Genomic DNA, 20,210 nt, shown 5'->3' with positions numbered 1-20,210 from the left:
AGATCTTGCCCTGACCTTCTTCAGCAGTGGCTTTTACACAATCTTACTGACATTGATAAGCATCTTTAACAGGAACGTAAGTTTCCTTGTCAACAATACATCAAGGGGTCACCGGAAACGCGAAACTCATACAATTTAACAACCAAATATACATTCGATCAAATCAACCCGCGCGACAAAACTATGTACTAAAACCCTTGAACTACGCTTACTCACGGAGTAGAAACTCTCACCACTCCACCAACCTATGCCTCTTGCTTGATATACGGAATACCAGTAAGCCGGAAGGCCCGCTCACCAAGCACAGGTTCCTCAACCGGCACCTCGCGAGCCTTAGGACAAGGAGCACCGTCACGCATGGCAATATTAGTGGGTGCGACATGCTGGGCATTCGGCCAATGCGTAGTACCAAGACGTTCTATATGTGATATTAGAACCAACCCACCACTACGAGTTCCACATATAGGGTCGAACATACTTTCAAAAGCCTCTTTCTTCTTAATCAAATCTTCCTGTGAGGCATCGGCAACAGGCATGTAGCATGTGTAGACAGCCAGGCGATCATTCTTGCCAGTGGGCGGAACATTGTAATGTGGGGTTCGGCTATCCCAGACGATCAAGTCGCCTGGTTCGACGCAGACCTTTTCCCATTCCAGTCCGTGGTCTTTGAGCCATTTCATGCCGTTCTCGGTGAATCCGAACCATTCTTTAGTCCAGGCGGGGATACGTGGCTCGTCGGCCATCTCGCGGTGGAATTGTTCGGAGAACTTGTGTCCGCCTTTGCAGACGATGAGGCCGCCATCGTCGGGCCCACCGGGGTTCAGGTTTACCAAGCCTTGGAGACCTGAATTACGGTTATATATTAGCAAGATATACAATGATTAGGTGTAGTGGTTGGTGAGATACGTACAGCGGAAGCCTGGGGACTCGGGGTCTTGGTCCTGGTGAGGCCAGGGTTTGCTGGACTCGGTCAGCCTTTTCCCTGGATATCGTCGCAGGGACCTGTTTACTTACTTTTCGGGGAAGTCACCACGCCTATGTAAAGATAACACATCAGTTCTAGAACTAGAAAGCTTCACTGAAAGTATTGTTGGCCTGGTACTTACCCCGGGAACTGGACATTGACGACATCAAAAGACACAATCAAGTCCGAATCGTCATATACCTTCTCAAAAGCCTCCACTACACCAGGCTCTGATCGGATATCCCAGACCCACTTCTCATGGGTAACACCATAGCTAAGAATCATACCCTTTTCGTTGATCACAGGAAGCTTAGCCCGCTTCACGGTGAAGGGGTCATCGCGCTTGTACCCCAAGTCACTGCGAAGTATTAGCAAACGGGAACACGAATCCTCGAAGCGTCAAACATACAAGCCCTCCAGATAGCCATAGAAAGAATCTGCGTATTTCTTGGCCCGCTCTAAGGGAATAGCACCCTTGACCACGGCGTAGCCGTCTCGGTTCAGAGCATCGCGGAAGTCGCCGTAGTTGGTTGGCTTTCCATCAAGGGCCATTCGGCCCTTGGGCTGATTGAGGGTGATTGTCTCTTGCACAGTTGTTGTTGTAGACATTGTGTCTATTGTTTGCAGTAGTCGTCACAGATGGATGTTGTAGTTCTGGTATGTAACTCAGTCATCGACAAGAGGCTGGTGATGCTTATCGCAATCGCTGCATTGCAGTGCCTTTTCTATCTGACCTAGGTGGCACCTGAGCGTGTATAGCTAGTGCATCTCGGAGTAAAAGGCGCGTTCCGAAGGGCTTCCGAGAATTGCGAGACACAACCCCATGATCACCCTTGCCCTATGCGACCAACATTCTCGGGGCAGACCTAGTGTGGGCGGCCGAGTTTAGCGCTTCGGCGTCCACCGAGCCTCCGCCGAGGGATGATCCCCCACGCAATTGAGAACCACGCTGCTTAGGGGCAATCAGAGTACAATGAACTAGCATAAAGATTGACGCTTAGTCTTTCTACCTCGGGGGCCTCTGTGTATTGTGTGGCCTTTGTGACAGTCTTTAGCAAAAGCATGGGTGCATTCAAGATAATCATCGTTGGCGGGGGAATAGCCGGTCTATCTGCCGTAGGTTTCCCTTTCGTTCACCACACAGCAGCACTGGCAGGTTAACAGATGCTCTAGGCAATCGCGTTACGTGGTAATGAACGCGATATAGTCGTCCTGGAACAATCGTCCATGAGCCAAGAAATCGGAGCATTAATCTCACTACAACCTAATGCTTCCAAGATTGTCGAAGACCAATGGGGACTTGGCGCCCGTCTCCGCGAGCAAGGCTCCATGATTGACGAAGCCTTCGAGATTTACAATACCAAGGGTGAGCTACAATCGCAGATTCTCTTGTCCGCTGTGTCATCCAAGTACGGTGCCGATAGAGTTTGCTATCATCGGGTGGATTTACACCAGGCCCTGAAAGAGAGGGCAACATCGCCCGACTACCCTGGCCGGCCGGTGGAGTTGCGACTTTCGAGTCGAGTCCTAGATTGTGATTGTGAGACCGGTACTGTCAAGCTTCAAAATGGAGAGACGATCCAAGGAGATTTGGTCATCGGTGCGGATGGTATCAAAAGTAAACTTCGCCAGGCCGTGCTTGGTGAAGATGTGGAAGCCCGTCCCACAGGTCTATCGGCGTATCGAATAATGATCCCAACCGATGAACTTCTCAAAGAGACGGACTTTATGCAGGTTCTTGACCCTCGGATATGTCGGACCGCCATGGTCATAGGCCAAGACCGCCGCCTCGTTATGGGTCCAGCACGAAATGGCTCTGTCTATGGTGTGGTAGCTCTTGTGCCTGACGAGAGAATGAATGAGTCTTCCAAGGATACGAACTGGAACACGAAAGGTGATCGCAATAAGATGCTGGATACGTTTTCTAATTTTCCCAAATGGGCGCAGAGACCGCTTCTATCTGCCAAGGAGGTTGGTCTATGGCAACTGCGTGACCTAGATCCTTTGTCCACCTGGTACCGTGGTCGTGTGCTGTTGATAGGTGATGCAGCGCATGCGATGCTTCCTACTCAGGGACAGGGCGCAGGTCAGGCTGTTGAGGATGCCGAAGCTCTAGGGGCATTTTATAAGGGCTTCGAGAAGCGTTATCCCGATCGCTCCTTGAGCGATATCAGTAAGACCAACGAAGATATCTTTAACTGCCGCTATGAGAGGGCTACGACGATACAGATGTACAGTCGCCAAGCAGCGAAGCCGGGTACAGATTCAAGTGAAAAAAGAGTTACAATGAATCCAGCGGAGTTTATGGATTACAATTGTCTTTATAACGGCGCAATGGATTGGAATCGTCGACGACAGGAGCAGGGTTCAGTTGCATCTGCAGCTGCTTAAAGGCATTTTTCCACTGCTATATGTCCGTAGTGAAAATAATAATACAACTTCTCTTGAACTCTATCTTGAAATGTACCGTTAGGGCTTAGTATCTACTCTCTTCTCGGAACTACCGGTTTTTTCACTTTTCCTGTTCCTCTTCTTCTCCACTCTCAAATCGAATCTCGGAGATATATTCCAATTTTACCTTTGTCAGTTTGACCTCCTTACGACCCCTGCACTATTTCACTAACTGTTCACTACTTTTAGACAGCGTTATTTCATGTGTGCAAACGTTCTATTCATTGAAAACGGCTCGACCGAAAACAAGAAACTATATTTCATCAATATCAGACATTCGCATAGTACAACTCTCATTCAGTCATCATATACTAGACACCAATAGAAACCAATGGTCCCGTTCCAAAGATGTAGATGTAATTGACAGGGACCCAATTCACGTCTCTCTAATCTCAAATAAATGGAAGGATAACACTGCTGGGATACTCTCCACCAAAATGGACAGTGTGCTTCCCTTTATTAAGCTCATACGCCGGACGGGGCTTGGAGAAGGATGTAATATCCTTCGCAATGCTAGGATACTGGCCGCCAATCTAGGTCAAATACGTTAGTGTATGAAGACCAACAGAAACAGGATAAAGGTCGATATCCAACTGACCTGCAAACTAATAGACTCTCCAGCATCGAAGTCTACCCCCATTGCCCAGATACCGATTTCGAGCTTCGTGACCGTCCCTGGCTCTATCTTCTCCTGCTTCAAATGTGGATGGAAGGGAAATTGCGGGTGTATACTCTTCGTCGAGTCAATCGCACGATGAGAGGCACGGAGGATTCCAACGGATCCTAGGTGTAGATTCAGACTCGCTTGGTCCTTTTCAGGGATTTCGGTAATTGACTTAACAGGTGTAGCGTGGAACGGGAAGTTGAGGTGCATCAATGCTTTTCCATCCTTATCTTTCTTGCGTAGAATGACGAACACCGTAAAGTCATCCTGCTCCTCGGCGGACACGTATAGGATTGCTTTTGGCAATCCAATTAAGCGTGAAGGTTTCTCGAAGGTATAATTGAACTCGGCAATGCTGGCTCTGCTCTCGGAATCATATGAGACAGTGGAATAGTCGGTGGTAGCTGTTCTTAGAAGCTGCTGGTTGCCCCCGAGGTATAAGTTCCGGTACTCTGTTGACGGAACAGGGAAGTCCTCTAGAACGATGTTGTCGATGGCCTCACGGTCGCCAAATTGCAAAGCAGACCAACGAACTTTAGGAGTCTTTTCCCAGCCATTCTCGATGCCTTTGAGATAGCGATCAAAGAAGACAGTGAGTTCTTCCATTGACTCAGGCTCACTATACAGCTCGTACCACTCCTGCTTGCTTCCCCAATGGATCCACTTCTTGTCGTGTGGGATTTCGAGATAGCCACGAACGGAACCCATGGTATGAATCGAGCTCACATCCGAACCACGAATATAAGCTGGACACTGAATCTTCGTCATATCTACTCGCTTGTCGGCCCAGAAAGCATTCGAAACAGGCGATCGGCGGTACATTTCCTCATAATCCTCCAGTCCGGAATTCTCTGGTCCTCGAACGATCCTCTGAGCAATGAGATCAAAATTGCTCATGAAAAACCACCCACCACGGCAGAACTGCTCGCGATAAAGATCGCCCAACCCCTCCCAAGGAGCAATTGCCTTCAATGACGGGGGCTGCTGGGCAGCGATAAACCACTGAGCAATCGCCAGCGCAGAGTTACCGGCCATACCAATGGACCCATTACACCAATCCATGGCAGCGATTGCCTCGACGACATCGTAGCCATCTTCCGCATCCTGACTGCCCATCACACAGATCTGCCCGTCGCTATTACCAGCGCCACGTGTGTCCACACTCACGATCGCGTAACCCTTCGGGCACCATGATTGGGGGTCCAGTCCCTCGAACTTTTCCAGGCCGCTTAGGTCAGAGCGCGGAACACAGCAATTCCACACGCACATTGGTAACATATCCAATGCACTGTATTTCTTGCCGTAGAATGACCAGCTCAGGACTGCGGGGACCTTCTCGGTTGTGTCTGCCGGGCGATATATATCAACATAGAGTCGGGCGCCATCGCGGACCACGATTTCGACATCATGTTCGACCCTAATGTCACTTATCAATGGTTTCGCGTTGAAGCCGTTCCAGCCTTTGGGGAGGACTTCGGTTTTCCCGGGTTGGAAATCAACATAACCGTTTTCGCCTACTGTTGGTTTGCCGATCCTCTTATATGCGACTTGTACGGGAGGAGGCATGGTGGGCGATGAATTGGTCAAGTTGGGGTTGACCTCACGATACGTCTATAAAAAAAAATACAATTGAAAGGTATTCTTGAGATGATTGCAATTGATAGTGTTCTCGGCATATTCGGTTCCAACATTAGAGCTATATAACATAACAAGCCACCAACAAGGTCCGCCGGAGCACAACAATAGATACTTTCTTCCCCGCATGGTGTCTTACAGACCCAGCAGCAATCTGTGGGGGTAGAGCTATGTCTACAGAGACGAGCTGCAAGAGGATCCATTGCTCGGAGCATTTAGCGTGGATTTAGCGCCCGAATTCCTTCGTGGGGTTGCACCGAGTTGGGGCTTTTAGAACATACATCACACCTCGGGGCTTAATTTTTAATTTATGATGGTTTGGCACTATTCAGAAGTAGGAATTATTAGTCTACTAGGAATCATTCTATTCGTCAACACTGGAATGTCATCAATTACTCCGCGAGAGAATGATGTGGGGCCGAATTAGGGCTCCGAACCAACACCGTTCATCAGCGACCATTAGTGTCGTTTTTCATGTCAATCGAGGCCAGTTTTGAAACTGACTAAGGTGCCTTAGTTCGGGTCTATATAACCCGTGTGAATTCAGACTAAATACTGCTTTTGAAAGTACACGTTAGTGTTGAGTGTTGAGATTACCCGAGTGGGGTATCCGTGCTCTTGGACTTCGGATGCCCACCGAAGCTCCGATAAACACAATCAGGACCAGCAATAGGAATACGATCTCTACTACGTAAAATATGTTTGAACATTCCTTTTTAAATATTATTAAGGTGAATGCAAAAGTTATCCTTCTTGATCCTGGGCCAAGGTAGGATGCAATACTAGTATATATCAGACAATAACTTCTTATATCGCAAATGGTGCATGGTTTATATAACTAACGCCGGATGCCAATAGACGTTCCCGAACGGTTATCCCGGTTGATGGTGGTCAACAATTGAACCGTAGCCGAATATACTATAAAGCACTGTTGGAATGTGAATGCGGATGTACTCGAACATTTGAACATAGAATTTGTATTAGCTCGACAATAGAAAAATTGCAACACCTTCACAATGACTGTCACATCAAGCTTCGTTTCTCATCCACTCCCCATACGACATGACTCTCCGTTCCCAGTGTCAAATATACCTTTTGGCATTTTCAGCACTGCGGAGGATGTAAGTAGACAGACCTATACCACACTGTATTCCATTCTAGCTAATGTAGCCTCGCGCTATGTTCGTAGCCCACACCACGCCCAGGAGCTGCGATTGGCGACTATGTGATCGATTTATTTCGCGTCGCAAACCGAGGTGCTCTGACTATCGACTACGCCGATGGAGCACAAGATATCTTCCGCGAGGTAAGGAAATCAAGCTTGAAGTCCTTCAATTCTTCTCACTGAAAATATGGTCGAGTAGCCGACGCTCAACCGCTTCGCCGCTCTTCCTCGTCCTGTCCGGTCTAAGATCCGGAAGGACATCCAGGCGTTGATTGTAAACGCGGATTCACCATTATACAATCAGACAGATCAGGCAAAGTTACTCATTCCGAGAGTAGCAGTATCAATGCACCTTCCGTTCTCCATGGGCGGATTCACAGACTACACCTGCTCTCTAGAGCATGTCACCAATGTAAGCGGCATGGCCCTCTGAAACTTCATTAATCCGAGGCAAAATTTGGAATGTCATCTACGAAAATGTCATTACTAACCATAGTCTGTGATATGAAAAAGGTTGGTCGCGTAGCAGGCTTCGGCGACATCCCCCCCAGCTTCCGCAACCAACCACTAGCATACAACGGCCGCGCCTCATCAGTAGTCCCAAGTGGCACTCCAATCCAGCGCCCATACGGCGTCGGCGCCGATGGACTCTACCCCTGCCAGAAACTCGACTACGAGGTCGAACTTGGCATGTTCATCTCGACCAAGATACCCATTGGCGAACATATCCCGGCATCCCGCGCGCGAGACTACATATTCGGCTTCGTTCTGCTGAATGACTGGAGTGCCAGAGATGTTCAGTTCGCAGAGATGATTCCCCTAGGACCATTTAATGGTAAGAGCTGTGGAACGAGCATCTCGACCTGGGTCGTGACGATGGATGCGCTTGAAGAAGCGGGTGCTATTGTTCCGGCTAAAGCGGATGTTGCTACGGAGGGGAAGTTCACGTCGAATTCATTCTTGAAATGTGCGGAGGATGTCTCGATTGATGTGTCGACTTTCATTTCTAGTATGTATTTCCCATGTCGGAGTTCTTGGGAGATGTTGCTGATGTGGGATATAGGAGGGGAGAGTCATCGGACGCCGATTAGTAGGAGTAACTTGAAGCATACATATTGGTCACCGTTCCAGATGATTGCGCATCATACCTCGGCTGGGTGTGGACTTGCTCCTGGAGATCTAATTGGAACAGGGACACTTTCTTCGTCAGCCAAGCAAGCGAGTGAGGATTTGGAGCAAGCGTCAACCGGTCTAGGGCGGCTTGGGTGTATCCATGAATTGACGGCGGGCGGGAAGAACCCAGTTCAACTTGTAAATGACTTGTCATTGGTCTGGTTGCAGGACAACGATGAGATTGCACTGGAGGGATGGGCTGGTGAAGGAAATTCTCGCATTGGCTTTGGTCAAGTGGTCGGTAGGGTTGCTCCTGTCGCGGAGATACCCGGTATGGTTTCTGTCGCTTCTACCTGATATACCATTGCATATATGGAGATATAGAATCGAGAAGAGGCCTTGAAAGTCGATAGACTTTATAAAGAATGAAATACCACTGTATCAGTCCCCACTATGTTCAAAGTTTGTCCTATTCACAAGTAATGCCAAACTCCTGTCTCACAGCATCCCCTAAAGCCTTCAAAGCCTGTTCGAAGTGTTCCGCAGGAGCAGCCGCAAACGTCAACCGAAACTGCAGTTCGCCATTGGGCTTCTGGTTAGAAGCGAAGAGTAACCCCTCTATAACCTGCACTCCATTCTCAATTGCATTGCTGTTGATTCAGGCGAAGCCACAAGAACATATCATATTCCGGTGGGTCCTAGGTACAAATATCCCGAGGCAGGTATTGATCGCAAGCATGCAGTAGAGCATCCCGCCGGGTGCGATAGGCCGATGATATATGGTCCAACCAAGAGGCAAAGCCTTGATGGCCCCATGTTGGTTCTAGTAGGGACCATAGCATTAACTGCGATAGTCCGTTGACTTCCACAGTTGTGATGTCTTGGTAAGCGATAAGCTTTTCTACGATCCGCGCATTTGCAGTAACCCAGCCTGCTCGCAGGGCAGGGGCTAAGATCTTAGACACCGAATCAAGACGGACGACACGGCCGGATCGCCAACTTCACACACATCAAAAACGCCCCCCGTTGTTGAGGTGGTTAGACAATGTATTTTTTGCTGCAGTATTTGGTTTGAAGGCACGATCAAAGCGCCATATGGTGTTTTCATCGAGCGGGATTGACACATCTCACAGCCTAATATGCAAAGTCAAGCTACGGATCACCAGTGTATATGAGCTGCGCAATATACCACTTGACAGCTTATATCGGAAACGTTAGCTTCCAGGGACCATTCAAGCTATGTACTCGTTTTCATGGTATATGGAGTATAAAAAGGCCCTATTTTGGCCAGCTGTGAGAGTTTCGATGAAAAACTATGCCCTCAATGATTGCCCAACATGTTTACTAGGTAGTACGTATATATCCCCGAAAGGGGTAGAGGGGAAACGGACAAAATGGAAACTGTTAATTGATCTCAAGCCCATTGAATCTTGAAAGTCGTCTTTGGGATCAGAGCCACAGACATTGTCCTCAATACAGGTACACAAACCCTACGGTGTTTTGGCCTTACACGCTACGTCCGACAATACTCCTGCTTGCTTTCCCCAGCATTTTGGCCTAACCACAACAGAGGAAACGTACTCACAAGGACCTCATGGCGGAGTGAATTAGATAAAAGTCTGAATATGGTCGAATGGCCCTAAGCACGGAGTGCATAAAGGTTCATATCATAAATGACACGGCACACGCATCCGAAGAGCTCTGGCAAGAAATAGGCAACCATGAAGTGATGCACAGCCACGAACTATTTACAAGCGTCAACTCACCATATAGATAACTGACGTCTTTATATATCACATGGACTATTATTGGCTAGAATCGGGTTTCTTGAAAATTGAGTTATCTGTAACTCAGTCGCACACGCAGTCCAGAGTCGCGTCTTCATTAACAGAGCAGATATATGCCACACTGGCTTGGCACGGAGTGAAAATGCTAACCGAGGACGAATCGAGTTGATTAATCATTGCCAAGGGCTTAATAGTTAGGATGCCAAGCCGTGCATTGATTCAACGTCGAGCAGTAGTCGGCGAATTGTCAAATACTAGCCCGCTACAAGAAAGCCGTGAAAGATACCATTCAATTGCCCTGGATTTCTTGGTTCATGTATAGGAAACTGCAGAAGAGACATGGAATCCTGATCCAGAATGATTTGCCGAGTAATGCGAGCATATCTGGACCCAATAAGAGGCAGTTCGGTGGCAGGAGTGGAGCAAGGGGCGTTATTGCGCCGATCCATTGAGCTATTGAAACTTCGAGAATGCGTGGAGTTGTCGACGGAGAAAATCTGGAAAACTCACTCCACAGTACGTAGTTGTGGCAATCTGGATTGAGTTTTGGCCTGTAATTTTCTCTCTACGAGTCTGAGTCTACCATGCAGTTCTCTGCTGACTGGGATTAATGACTTCGACTCGTCCCGGTAGTTTAAAGTTAGATTGACAAAGGCCCACTGAGAAGAAGGGAACGATTGAGTCTGAGTGGCCGGTGGCGTTCATAAACTCCTTAGATTAAGTGATGATGATAATATCCACGCGCGTCATTGACATCACAAATAGTTCCAATGATCCCATCTCAGCCACTGGGAGTTACGCATAGTTTTCGTTAGCCCTAAAAGCACGCCACCCTTCGCAACCACCAGTCAAGCTGATTCCATCAACCGAGCAATTGCCGGCAATCGGCACCCATACGCACTCACGGTGGGGAAGAGAAGGTGCCAAGATGGCTAAATCTTCAGCAGACCACTCATGGCCGATGGCACCCAAGAGCTCGTCTATCAAACGACCCACTGTGGGTTATCTTGGCAAAAGCCGGAGAACAGCACGATGGTCGAATGATATGCCCTTTTCTGGTGTACTAATTCTGCGTTAACTCCGCCGCAATGGATTCGGAACATGAAGCCACGTTGTTTGGTGCATGAGCGGGGCATCTTGGCAATCTTTTTCTGGGTCTTCTGTTACAGTCACTGTCTCTCCTGAGTTGCTGAACAGAGGCCAAGGTACGATTACGATTGCGTACCTGAATCTCGAGTCATGGACGCACTCCCCTGGGAGGGGGTTAATAAACCTCCCCACGACCCCATTCCGTTATCCCTTTTGCTAATATCCCGGACGATTTGCACCCCGTCCGTCATGTCCCAATGTCCTCTTGGACTTGGGCTCCGAAGAATGCCCGTCGCTCGCCGCTGAGGCTCATCACCGGTCGCCATATCGCTACGGTCGGCGTGGCCATCAGCTTTCTCTACCTTTTTTACGTCTTTGTGCTGCCGCAATTTCTGCGGTTCCGCTTTCGCACGGACTTGAGCCAATATGACCTAGGTCTGTATGGGTTCGGGCCTTCGACTGGCTACGTTTCCTTTGAATATGAATCGCCGATTATCGAAATCACGGAATCCGATTCAGGGTGTGACCCTCGATACACATTCCTTGCGCCCCGCGGTGATTCGGTACCCCAAGCAGGTCCGATGATTCTCGATGCTCATGGCAATCTTGTTTGGATGAAGTACAACTGGGAGACCACACAGGATTTCAAAGTCCAGCGATATAAGGGTGAAGACTACTTAACCTACTGGGAAGGTCGCGAGATTGAGACTCGCGGCTATGGATCGTGGTATATGGTACGTCACATCTGAGAAAGGAGGATATGTGCTGGACTGACCATGACAAGCTCGATTCCACTTATACCCAACGATACGTGATTAACCCTGTCGGCAACTACGGTGGTGATCTGCATGAATTCACAATAACGGACGAGGGAACAGCACTGGTGACTATCTACGACCCAACGCCAGTGGACCTAACAGATGTCGGAGGTCCGGAACTAGGCTGGATATTTGACGGCGTGTTCCAGGAGATCGACATCGAGACCGGTGAACTGCTGTTCGAGTGGCGTGCTTCAAAACACTATCCTGTCAGCAGCACGTATGAGCCTCTGGGCGAAGCTGGAACAGATCGCGCATCGGCTTTTGACTTCTTCCACATCAACAGCGTCGGGAAAGATGACCAGGGAAATTACCTTGTTTCATCCCGACACACACATTCGGTCAGCTGCATTGATCCAAATACCGGATCTTTACTATGGACACTAGGGGGCAAAATGAATGATTTCACGGATCTCTCGGATGGTGAAGCAACGAATTTCGCCTGGCAGCATGATGCGCGGTGGCACGCGAACAGCACCTTAACGCTTTTCGACAACGCGGCCCACTCCTACAATGATCCAGACAATGAGAGTCGCGGGATGGCTATTCAGCTGGATATCCCCTCCCGTCAGGCCTGGTTGCTGGCTGCTTACTATCATCCCCAACAGATGAAGTCCGTATCACAAGGCAATGTGCAGATGCTGGATGACACCGGCCGTGTTCTAGTTGGCTGGGGCCACAGTGCCGCCTATACCGAATTCAGCGCCGATGGAGAGTTGCTGTGCAATGTCCATTTTGGCGCTTCGGCCTTCTTCAGCTTTGGACGCGTTGTCTCCTACCGTGCCTTCAAGGGTGACTGGGTGGGACACCCTCAGACGACCCCTGACGCTGAGGTCGACGATGGCAAAGTGTACGTGAGCTGGAACGGTGCAACAGAAGTTACATCATGGAGATTAGAGGTGTGGACATCCGACGATTTGACCGAGTCCTCGTTTGGGGTAGTGGCACAATTCGAAAAGACTGGGTTTGAGACAGAAATCGACATTCCGGAGGACCTTGGTCCTTTATTCCGGCTCGCAGCTCTAGACTCCGAAGGGAATGTCCTTGGTGTCACCGAGGTGCTCCAGAAAGAGCAAAGGTCGAGTTCCGACAAGTTTCTCGATCTGCACAATTGGGTCCTGGGCCTCGCAATGGTCGTAAGTGTCGGTGGGTTGCTTGCTGGTCTGTATCGCTATTGCTGCTGTTGCAAACTCTTCAAGCTATATCGGTTGCGCTCTAACGATTACCAATTGGTTGCCATGAATGAGAATGGGGAACATTCGCCCGTCTGAGTTCAAAGGATCATTCATTTGACATGTATAAATATTACCCTTGACACCAGGCTGCCCGTGAACCGCGCTGCTCGTGTCCTCTTTCTTCCTGTACATAGTTATTATCTGTATATACGCCAACAACCTATGGAGTTCTTTTTCCCAATCCCCGAAACTTTGCCAACCTTACTAATCGAGGCACCTATCCCGGACAGCAGACTATCGGTGGGAAATTTTGCTTTACTTTCTTCCCCTCGCCGTTCTTTTGACTTCCTGTAAAATACTATGAATGCAAAAATCAATTATAACTATTCATCATAACGCCCTTATAATTTAAACCATGAACGACATGTAGATCCAACACGTCCACCACCGCAGGGGCAGTTTTTATATAGAACACGACCTTATTAACTTACCAGGGAGACGAAAAAGTGCCTGACATGGCCAATGTCATATGACAGCATGAACTCAGGTAAATAGCTACCACGATTCACAGACACAGTGTTCCACTAAGAACCCAAGAAGAGCTCGAATAGGCACATATTTCCCATGAAGTAGGGATGTTACTGGAAGATCATTACTCCGCTACATCATGATTATGCAATCCCAACTTAATCTCGTAGCCACAATCCAGCTATATAATTGGTCTCGCACGCACCCAAAGAACTCCTTATCAAAGTCCACTATGTGATCCTAACATACTTTCAGCCAAAGTGCCGTTTATTACCCATTAACAATGTCCTTCCACCAAACCTCCTGCGACATCCACCTAACCCCCGAACAAGGCCAAAGGAGAACCTCCCTAGTCGCCATATGCAACAACGATGAAGGATCAGGTCTAACCAGCGACATCTTCCTCGATGACTTCCTCGGTAATGATAACGGTAAGGTCTTTTTTCTTTACCATTAAACTTCCGGCGCATGTTAATCTCCACCTCTACTAGGGCATTTTATCTGGGGCGGAAAGAACGTTACCCGTACATGCCGGAATCTCGAGATAACCAGAGAAGGACCGTCTCGACTGCCCGTTCTTCATGGCGATCTTCTGAATAGTTCCGGGGATTATGTGTCGGATCATTGCTATCTTGATGAGCATATTTTTAATATCAATGGGGAGCTTTTGTTTAAGCCGGATGAGGGGACGGAATGGTAGTGCTCTATGGCCTAAGAGGAGTGTGGGAATTGAGTAGCAGGTCAGATCTCTTGTTTGGGGTACTAATGTTGAAGATGCACTAGATTGTTATATGAATGATAATACCTTCACTGACATGTATTGATGCTTGCAAGTAGAGCGTTCACTAAATGGAGAGAACTATCAATGAGTAAATATAAACTCGTCTTCTGTCAAGGCAGGTAAGGCAATCAGTGAAATCTGAATAGTTTCTGCTAGAGGAGCAGCGCTCAAAGTCACTGTTATATAGGTGATCTTGGAGAGGAGTCTCTGCAGAGATAAAACGTTCACCTATCCAGCCACCTGCTGCATGACTAGGTATGTCCTATACGCACACCATATTCTGCACATCCTCACACCGATGTCAACACTGGTGGGCTCGGTGATGTATTCACCAGAAACTTTATAAAATACATCACTCATCACGAACTATTTGTAAGCTCGACGATCTTTTTAGCAGCTGCATCGAAATCGGCCTCTAAAATTATATTGTCTAGACCAGATGTTTGAATCTACAAACCGTATTAGTCAGTTGCAAGTAGAAGTAGAAGAGGTGTACTTCCCAATTTAAAGCCCTTTTCATAGTTTGTACCTTGTAGCCGAACCACAACTGGAATGCTGAACCCTCCCATCGCAGCAGAAGCGGCCAGTATCGACTCGGCAATCATATCACAACGAACAATCCCTGGTATATGATCTGATTAGCTATGAACCTTCGAAGTCAGTCAATACTCACCGCCATATATATTGATGAACAGCGCCTTTGTGCGGGAATCGCCCTGTAGAATTGAAAATGCCTTTGACAATGTCTCTTTTGTCGCACCTCCACCAATATCCAGGAAGTTCGCACAGTTCCCGCCGTACAAGGTAACTAAGTCATTAGTCGCCATGGCTAAACCAGCACCATTAACAATAACACCAATATTCCCGTCCAGCCGGATGTAGGAAAGACCCAGCTGGGAAGCTTCGTATTCATCTTTCTCCTCCGCCGAGTGTTCCACGAGACTAACCAGCTCAGGCTGTCGAAACTTCGCCGAGTCATCAAAGTTGAACTTCGCATCTATACAAATCAAAGACCCTTCCGTTGTACGCACGAAAGGGTTCAGTTCAAGAAGAGTAGCGTCTTTCTCCCGGAATAGCTTTACTAGCTGACGCAAGATATGTGTGACCATACCCATGTCGTCGTCCGAAAACCCAAATTGTGCTTCAATATAAGCTGCAATCTCAGGAGTGATTCCAGTAGAGAGATTGAACCAAAACCGCTGGAGCTGATTTACGTTCGACTCAATATTGACGCCACCATCATCAGACATTAGGAGAACAGGCTTGTACCGTGCGCGATCGAAGGTAATAGCCACGTAGAACTCTTGGGCAATATCGACCGATTTGTAGATGTATAGTTTGTTTACTGGAAGACCGTCGGGTGGTGTTTGCTTCGTGACGAGAGAGTAACCGATCATATTGGATGCATTTTCGAAAGCCTCGTCCGGTCTGGAATATTGTCAGAGTTGGTAAATGTCACTGGTTTCGTAGGAACCCACGAGTCGACAATGCGAACGCCACCTTTTCCATCGCTGTTATACTTGCCCTTACCTCGCCCGCCCGCAAGTATTTGCGCCTTCATGACTGATGGTGCACCTGATGTAGCTTTAGCATTAAACAATGGTTCAGATAGCCCTCCCGGTATCCAATCATCGCCTGACCAGAAACTCACCAATGTTGTATACAACATCCCGAGCTGCCTCAGGACTCTTGACTACAAACCCTTCGGGAACAGGAATTTGGAACTAGCAGGGGTCTCAATCACTTGATGCTACTCTAAAGGTAGACTGCCTTACCTGTTTCAAAAGGTTATGCGAGTGGTGCTCTAGGAGACTGAATTGACGCACATGCCTTGTGAATGGACCATGACGCTATTCAGAAATTAGCTTCCGAAGCATGCAGTCTCGATTCTACAAGGATAGCATGCCTCTCGTGCGAGAGATAGAAAGGATCGCCAGCGCATCATCTTGTAGTTTTCCAGTTGCTTCTTAGTAACTTGTTCTGACACTCCGAGTCCTACCCCGCGAGGTGAGACGACATTCAGATGATGGGAACAATTTTTAACTTCACAATGACATCAGCACTATGAATTGTTTCTTCTTCGCTTTCTTCCCTTCCGACTGGTGCGGAGAAATTGCCAGAGTCCGGGGCTTGGAACCTTGAAAACTGGGGTTCCGAGGCTGTGGAACCTTCTGTACCCACCCCATGGTGCTAGCCACATATTTGAAGAAGTACTACTTACTTTCATATACAAATACAGATGAACTTCATCTTATGTCACGTGCGATATTTAGAGACATTGCTGATGGCGTGGCATCGTGGGGGCGAAACCTAGAGCTACAACTCCGGTGAAGTTATGAGAAAGAAATATCACCTCTTCAGCACGATATACAGAAGCCAAGTCATTCTCCTGTCTTCACATTGAGCTCTTACTTTAACGCAAGTGATTCAACAAAGACGCGTCACTTTGGTAACCTATCTGTTCAAAATGTTGCCACGACTCTCAACCCTCTCGATATATCTTCTCTCTTCTGTCGTCCTGCTTGGTGCCTTCTCCCGCTTCACGCATGGCGCGTATACCCCGGGGTGGTACGCATTCCAGGAATATCATGCACCGGATGACGGCTCCACTGTCGCAAGGATCACTCCTATTATGGACACAATCGTTGGACTCACGCTACTATTTGGGGCAAGGACGGCCAAGTTTTCCGCTGCGGCTGTTAGTCTTACGTTTTTCATCATGGGACTGGCCATGCAGGTACTGGCAGGGAAAGACTACAAGGGCGATGTAGCTTTGGTTGTACTCGCAGCGGCTGCGATTGCCGGGGCTCTCTGGAAATAGGACTAGGAAGCAATGGTGCAATATACGAGGCTATGTGGACAATACTGCTGCGTAGCTCTCGCTATGCACAAGAGAGGGCCGCCGCCGCGAATCCTCGACATAAAAGCAGCCACAGGTATAGGGGATATCGCCGCGCTTTGCAAGTGTTGTTTTTTGGAGGGAATGGAGGGGATGAATTTCTGGAGGCGCCATTTAAGGTGTATAAAGCCTCGAAACGTCGTGAACTGTCTCTATTATAACAAAATGCATTAAATCCACACGTCGGCTTTAGGGAGCTGCTAAACACCGAAACCGACCGACGTTTATAAGCAATGATCCTTCGGCTAAACCGTATCGGGCGAAACCCGCGAGCAGCACATAAACTTAGGGCAATCCTAAAGAGACGACACTTTAGCCTACTTACTAGTGTTGTCAGACGGTATAAAGCATTTATTGGACTTGAATTACACGGCTTTCACAAGTTACCAAAGTTACCACTTGTTACACCTCAGAACCATGCCTTTCACCGGTGGCGGATGCCAAACATGCAGGGATCGACGAATCAAGGTACAATGCATACTACTAGCGTGGCAGCCATGCGCCTACCTGACTAGGGTTCCAGCTAACGCTTCTCGTAGTGCGATAAGACTCAACCAATCTGTCAACGATGCATAAAATCCCGCCGAACATGCTATGGCATGCGGGACCAACAAGTCTGGCTTACCGAGAATTCCTACGCAAGCCGTCAGAAGAAGCGTCCTAGAGGACCTCGCTCAATGAAAATGAATCTACATGTGTCGTACAAGCCTGCCGATATGAAAATGTACGCAATGGCATACTATATGCACAACTATGTCCAGGCACCGTATAATGTTCCCGATATTGTCAAAGATGTCACTAGAGGATGTCTAGCTTTCCTTCCACCAAGGCCGTGGTGTCCTTTCTTGGAGCTAGCAGTATCTTCACTGGCTCTAGCGATGTTTTCAAGGACCCAGAATTACCCCAGCGCAGCATTGGTGGCCTCTGCTACGTACCATCGACTGCTGAAAGTAGCGCAAAGTGCGATACATTACCTGACACCTGATAATTTCGACTCGTGCCTACTTGCGGTCTTCTTTATGGGTCGCTACGAGGATTCGGTATATCGTCCAGTGACCCAGACCCCATTTGTACACGCCTCACCCAGCTTCTTACATCACGATGGAGCGTTGGCGATCTTGAAGGTGTGGAATGACTGTTTGAGTCGTGATAAGCCCGCAACGAATATCATTAATCATACCAGACGGGGGCTGATCAGATCGGCCCTCATGCGAAATGCAGCACTGCCACATTGGATCCATGATGGTGCATTCTTCGGTGAGCACGGACTTGAACTTGAATACGACAGAATTATAATAGGTCTGGTGAACCTCCGCCATCGGCTGTTCGCTCTCATTGATGAAATCACTGCTCGAGGTGGATCAGCGCAAACCCGGTCAGCTGTAATACTCAAAGAGCTCGAAAGCGAGTCCCATATTCTCGATGTAGACTTAGAAACTTGCATTTCCCATATCCCATCTGCGTGGCACCAGCTCCAACAACACACATTATCAAATATTGACCTTCCGTCATGGCCATCCTCAGATTTCTATTCCCCGACACTGTACAGCTACCCCAATCCAGCATATGCAGCTCTTTGGGGTCAGTATAAAGCCACGAAAATGCTTATCAAAAGCACTCGGCTAAGAATTCTTGCGTTGCATAATCCAAACAACCTATCCCTGAAGAAAAAGCTTCTTTCCGATATGCATTCTGTATCTGAAGATCTGGCAGCTATTGTACCCTTTGCTCTTCAGAGATTCAAATTAATCGACGACACGAGTTCATCATCATCTCCTGGTTCATCCGTCACTTTGAATCTAAAGGCAGAGATCAAGCCAATCGACACTAGTTTGGTTATATGGCCGCTGACTATTGCTTCGGGTCTTGAATATGTGGACTCTCAACACAAAGCCTGGTTCAAGGCTCAGCTAGCTCGTCTGGGAAGACTGGTAGGGTTTGGGATTTTGGAAACTGCGGAAACGGATCAGTGGCTCGAGCTGTAGTAGATGATACCTCTAGCGCAGTCTTACTCATTTATACTTCCCATTGTAAGCCAAGGCTCACTAGCTATTTATTGGTATTTCAGACCTCCATAACATACGTGTATCGTTCTTTCAGCGAATGTTTCTGTATAGTTCGTTTCAGCCACGGTGAACTCTCTCATCAAGCTATTCCACTTCGGGCGATACCAGCGAGCATCCACCATCACGTACCCGGTATAAAAATGTCAGATCTACAGTACATGCCATATATAAGCGATGGATTTGCAACCACTCAATCTATATTACAAATGTAGTTCTTCTTTCTGCTTCTCCCACCCTCATCTTAAACCTATATAACAAAGTCTCAAACTCCCCCATCACTCCAACCCATCAACACAGGCATCCAGCACTCAAAGACCAGTACCAGAATCCTCAACCACCAGAAACCCACCTACAACAATACCAAAGCCAAAACCAAACCAAAATGACCACCCCCCTCCAACCCCTCAAACTCTACGGCGACCGCCCAACCGTCAATCCCGTAAAAGTCCTCATCCTCCTGAACGAGCTCTCCCTCCCCTACACAATCTCGTCAGTCCCCTTCACCGAAGTCAAATCAACCCCCTACCTATCCCTAAACCCAAACGGCCGACTCCCAACCCTCCACGACCCAAACACAAACCTCACGATTTGGGAATCCGGCGCAATAATCGAGTACCTAGTTGACCGCTACGACACCTCCCGTCGCATAAGCTTCGAGCCCGGAACCCACGACTTCTACCTCGCGAAGCAGTGGTTGCATTTTCAGATGTCCGGACAGGGGCCGTACTATGGGCAGTTGGCGTGGTTTAAGAAGTTTCATCATGAGCCGGTTCCTAGTGCTGTTGAGAGGTATGTTAAGGAGGTGAATCGGGTGACTGGGGTTTTGGAGGGGTGGTTGGAGAAGCAGGCAGGGGTTTATGGGGAGGGTGAGGGGAATGGGCCGTGGCTTGTTGGGGGGAAGTTGTCGTATGTGGATTTGGCGTTTGTGCCGTGGCAGAGGGTGCCCGGGATGTTTGTCGGTGTGGAGGATTTTGATATTGAGAAGTATCCGTTTGTGAAGGGGTGGTTGGGAAGGATGCTGGCGAGGGAGGGGGTTAGGGTTGGCATTGAGGGGGAGAAGGAATGACTTATTTCC

At 48.3% G+C, this 20,210-nt stretch overlaps 9 protein-coding genes across 9 annotated transcripts; 5 read left to right on the top strand and 4 right to left on the bottom strand.

The window, feature by feature from the left end:
• Positions 1 to 245: 245 nt before the first annotated feature.
• On the bottom strand, positions 246 to 1,054 carry AO090023000361 (uncharacterized protein; the record flags this gene model as incomplete). Its single annotated transcript, XM_023235562.1, has 4 exons — positions 246 to 418; positions 479 to 844; positions 911 to 982; positions 1,015 to 1,054. 4 exons carry the CDS (start codon positions 1,052 to 1,054, stop codon positions 246 to 248), a joined length of 651 nt encoding a protein of 216 aa, XP_023090572.1.
• Positions 1,055 to 1,102: 48 nt separating this feature from the next.
• Positions 1,103 to 1,573, bottom strand: AO090023000360 (uncharacterized protein; the record flags this gene model as incomplete). Its single annotated transcript, XM_023235561.1, has 2 exons — positions 1,103 to 1,322; positions 1,374 to 1,573. 2 exons carry the CDS (start codon positions 1,571 to 1,573, stop codon positions 1,103 to 1,105), a joined length of 420 nt encoding a protein of 139 aa, XP_023090571.1.
• Positions 1,574 to 2,026: 453 nt separating this feature from the next.
• AO090023000359 (uncharacterized protein) lies at positions 2,027 to 3,355 on the top strand (the record flags this gene model as incomplete). The annotated part of the gene is made up of 2 exons (XM_001820866.1): positions 2,027 to 2,080; positions 2,138 to 3,355. 2 exons carry the CDS (start codon positions 2,027 to 2,029, stop codon positions 3,353 to 3,355), a joined length of 1,272 nt encoding a protein of 423 aa, XP_001820918.1.
• A 452-nt stretch (positions 3,356 to 3,807) lies between these two features.
• AO090023000358 (CocE/NonD family hydrolase) lies at positions 3,808 to 5,645 on the bottom strand (the record flags this gene model as incomplete). The annotated part of the gene is made up of 2 exons (XM_001820865.1): positions 3,808 to 3,948; positions 4,014 to 5,645. 2 exons carry the CDS (start codon positions 5,643 to 5,645, stop codon positions 3,808 to 3,810), a joined length of 1,773 nt encoding a protein of 590 aa, XP_001820917.1.
• A 1,085-nt stretch (positions 5,646 to 6,730) lies between these two features.
• On the top strand, positions 6,731 to 9,419 carry AO090023000357 (uncharacterized protein; the record flags this gene model as incomplete). Its single annotated transcript, XM_023235559.1, has 5 exons — positions 6,731 to 6,835; positions 6,904 to 7,020; positions 7,079 to 7,291; positions 7,393 to 8,323; positions 9,412 to 9,419. The coding sequence occupies 5 exons, from the start codon at positions 6,731 to 6,733 to the stop codon at positions 9,417 to 9,419; spliced, it is 1,374 nt and encodes a 457-aa protein (XP_023090570.1).
• Positions 9,420 to 11,125: 1,706 nt separating this feature from the next.
• Positions 11,126 to 13,055, top strand: AO090023000356 (arylsulfotransferase family protein; the record flags this gene model as incomplete). The annotated part of the gene is made up of 3 exons (XM_023235558.1): positions 11,126 to 11,602; positions 11,653 to 12,822; positions 13,008 to 13,055. The coding sequence occupies 3 exons, from the start codon at positions 11,126 to 11,128 to the stop codon at positions 13,053 to 13,055; spliced, it is 1,695 nt and encodes a 564-aa protein (XP_023090569.1).
• Positions 13,056 to 13,672: 617 nt separating this feature from the next.
• Positions 13,673 to 14,089, top strand: AO090023000355 (CVNH domain-containing protein; the record flags this gene model as incomplete). The annotated part of the gene is made up of 2 exons (XM_001820862.1): positions 13,673 to 13,820; positions 13,881 to 14,089. 2 exons carry the CDS (start codon positions 13,673 to 13,675, stop codon positions 14,087 to 14,089), a joined length of 357 nt encoding a protein of 118 aa, XP_001820914.1.
• Positions 14,090 to 14,529: 440 nt separating this feature from the next.
• On the bottom strand, positions 14,530 to 16,449 carry AO090023000354 (succinate--CoA ligase subunit beta; the record flags this gene model as incomplete). The annotated part of the gene is made up of 7 exons (XM_023235557.1): positions 14,530 to 14,600; positions 14,667 to 14,792; positions 14,844 to 15,598; positions 15,649 to 15,745; positions 15,822 to 15,894; positions 15,946 to 15,974; positions 16,431 to 16,449. 7 exons carry the CDS (start codon positions 16,447 to 16,449, stop codon positions 14,530 to 14,532), a joined length of 1,170 nt encoding a protein of 389 aa, XP_023090568.1.
• Positions 16,450 to 19,517: 3,068 nt separating this feature from the next.
• Positions 19,518 to 20,201, top strand: tpcF (glutathione S-transferase tpcF; the record flags this gene model as incomplete). Its single annotated transcript, XM_001820860.1, has 1 exon — positions 19,518 to 20,201. The coding sequence occupies one exon, from the start codon at positions 19,518 to 19,520 to the stop codon at positions 20,199 to 20,201; it is 684 nt and encodes a 227-aa protein (XP_001820912.1).
• Positions 20,202 to 20,210: the final 9 nt, after the last annotated feature.

The sequence above is a fragment of the Aspergillus oryzae genome, chromosome 3, assembly GCF_000184455.2.
Source record: "Aspergillus oryzae RIB40 DNA, chromosome 3".
In the NCBI taxonomy this organism is placed as follows: Eukaryota; Fungi; Ascomycota; class Eurotiomycetes; order Eurotiales; family Aspergillaceae; genus Aspergillus; species Aspergillus oryzae.
Note: the sequence above shows the minus strand (reverse complement) of the source record. Positions and strands in the feature narration are given on the sequence as shown.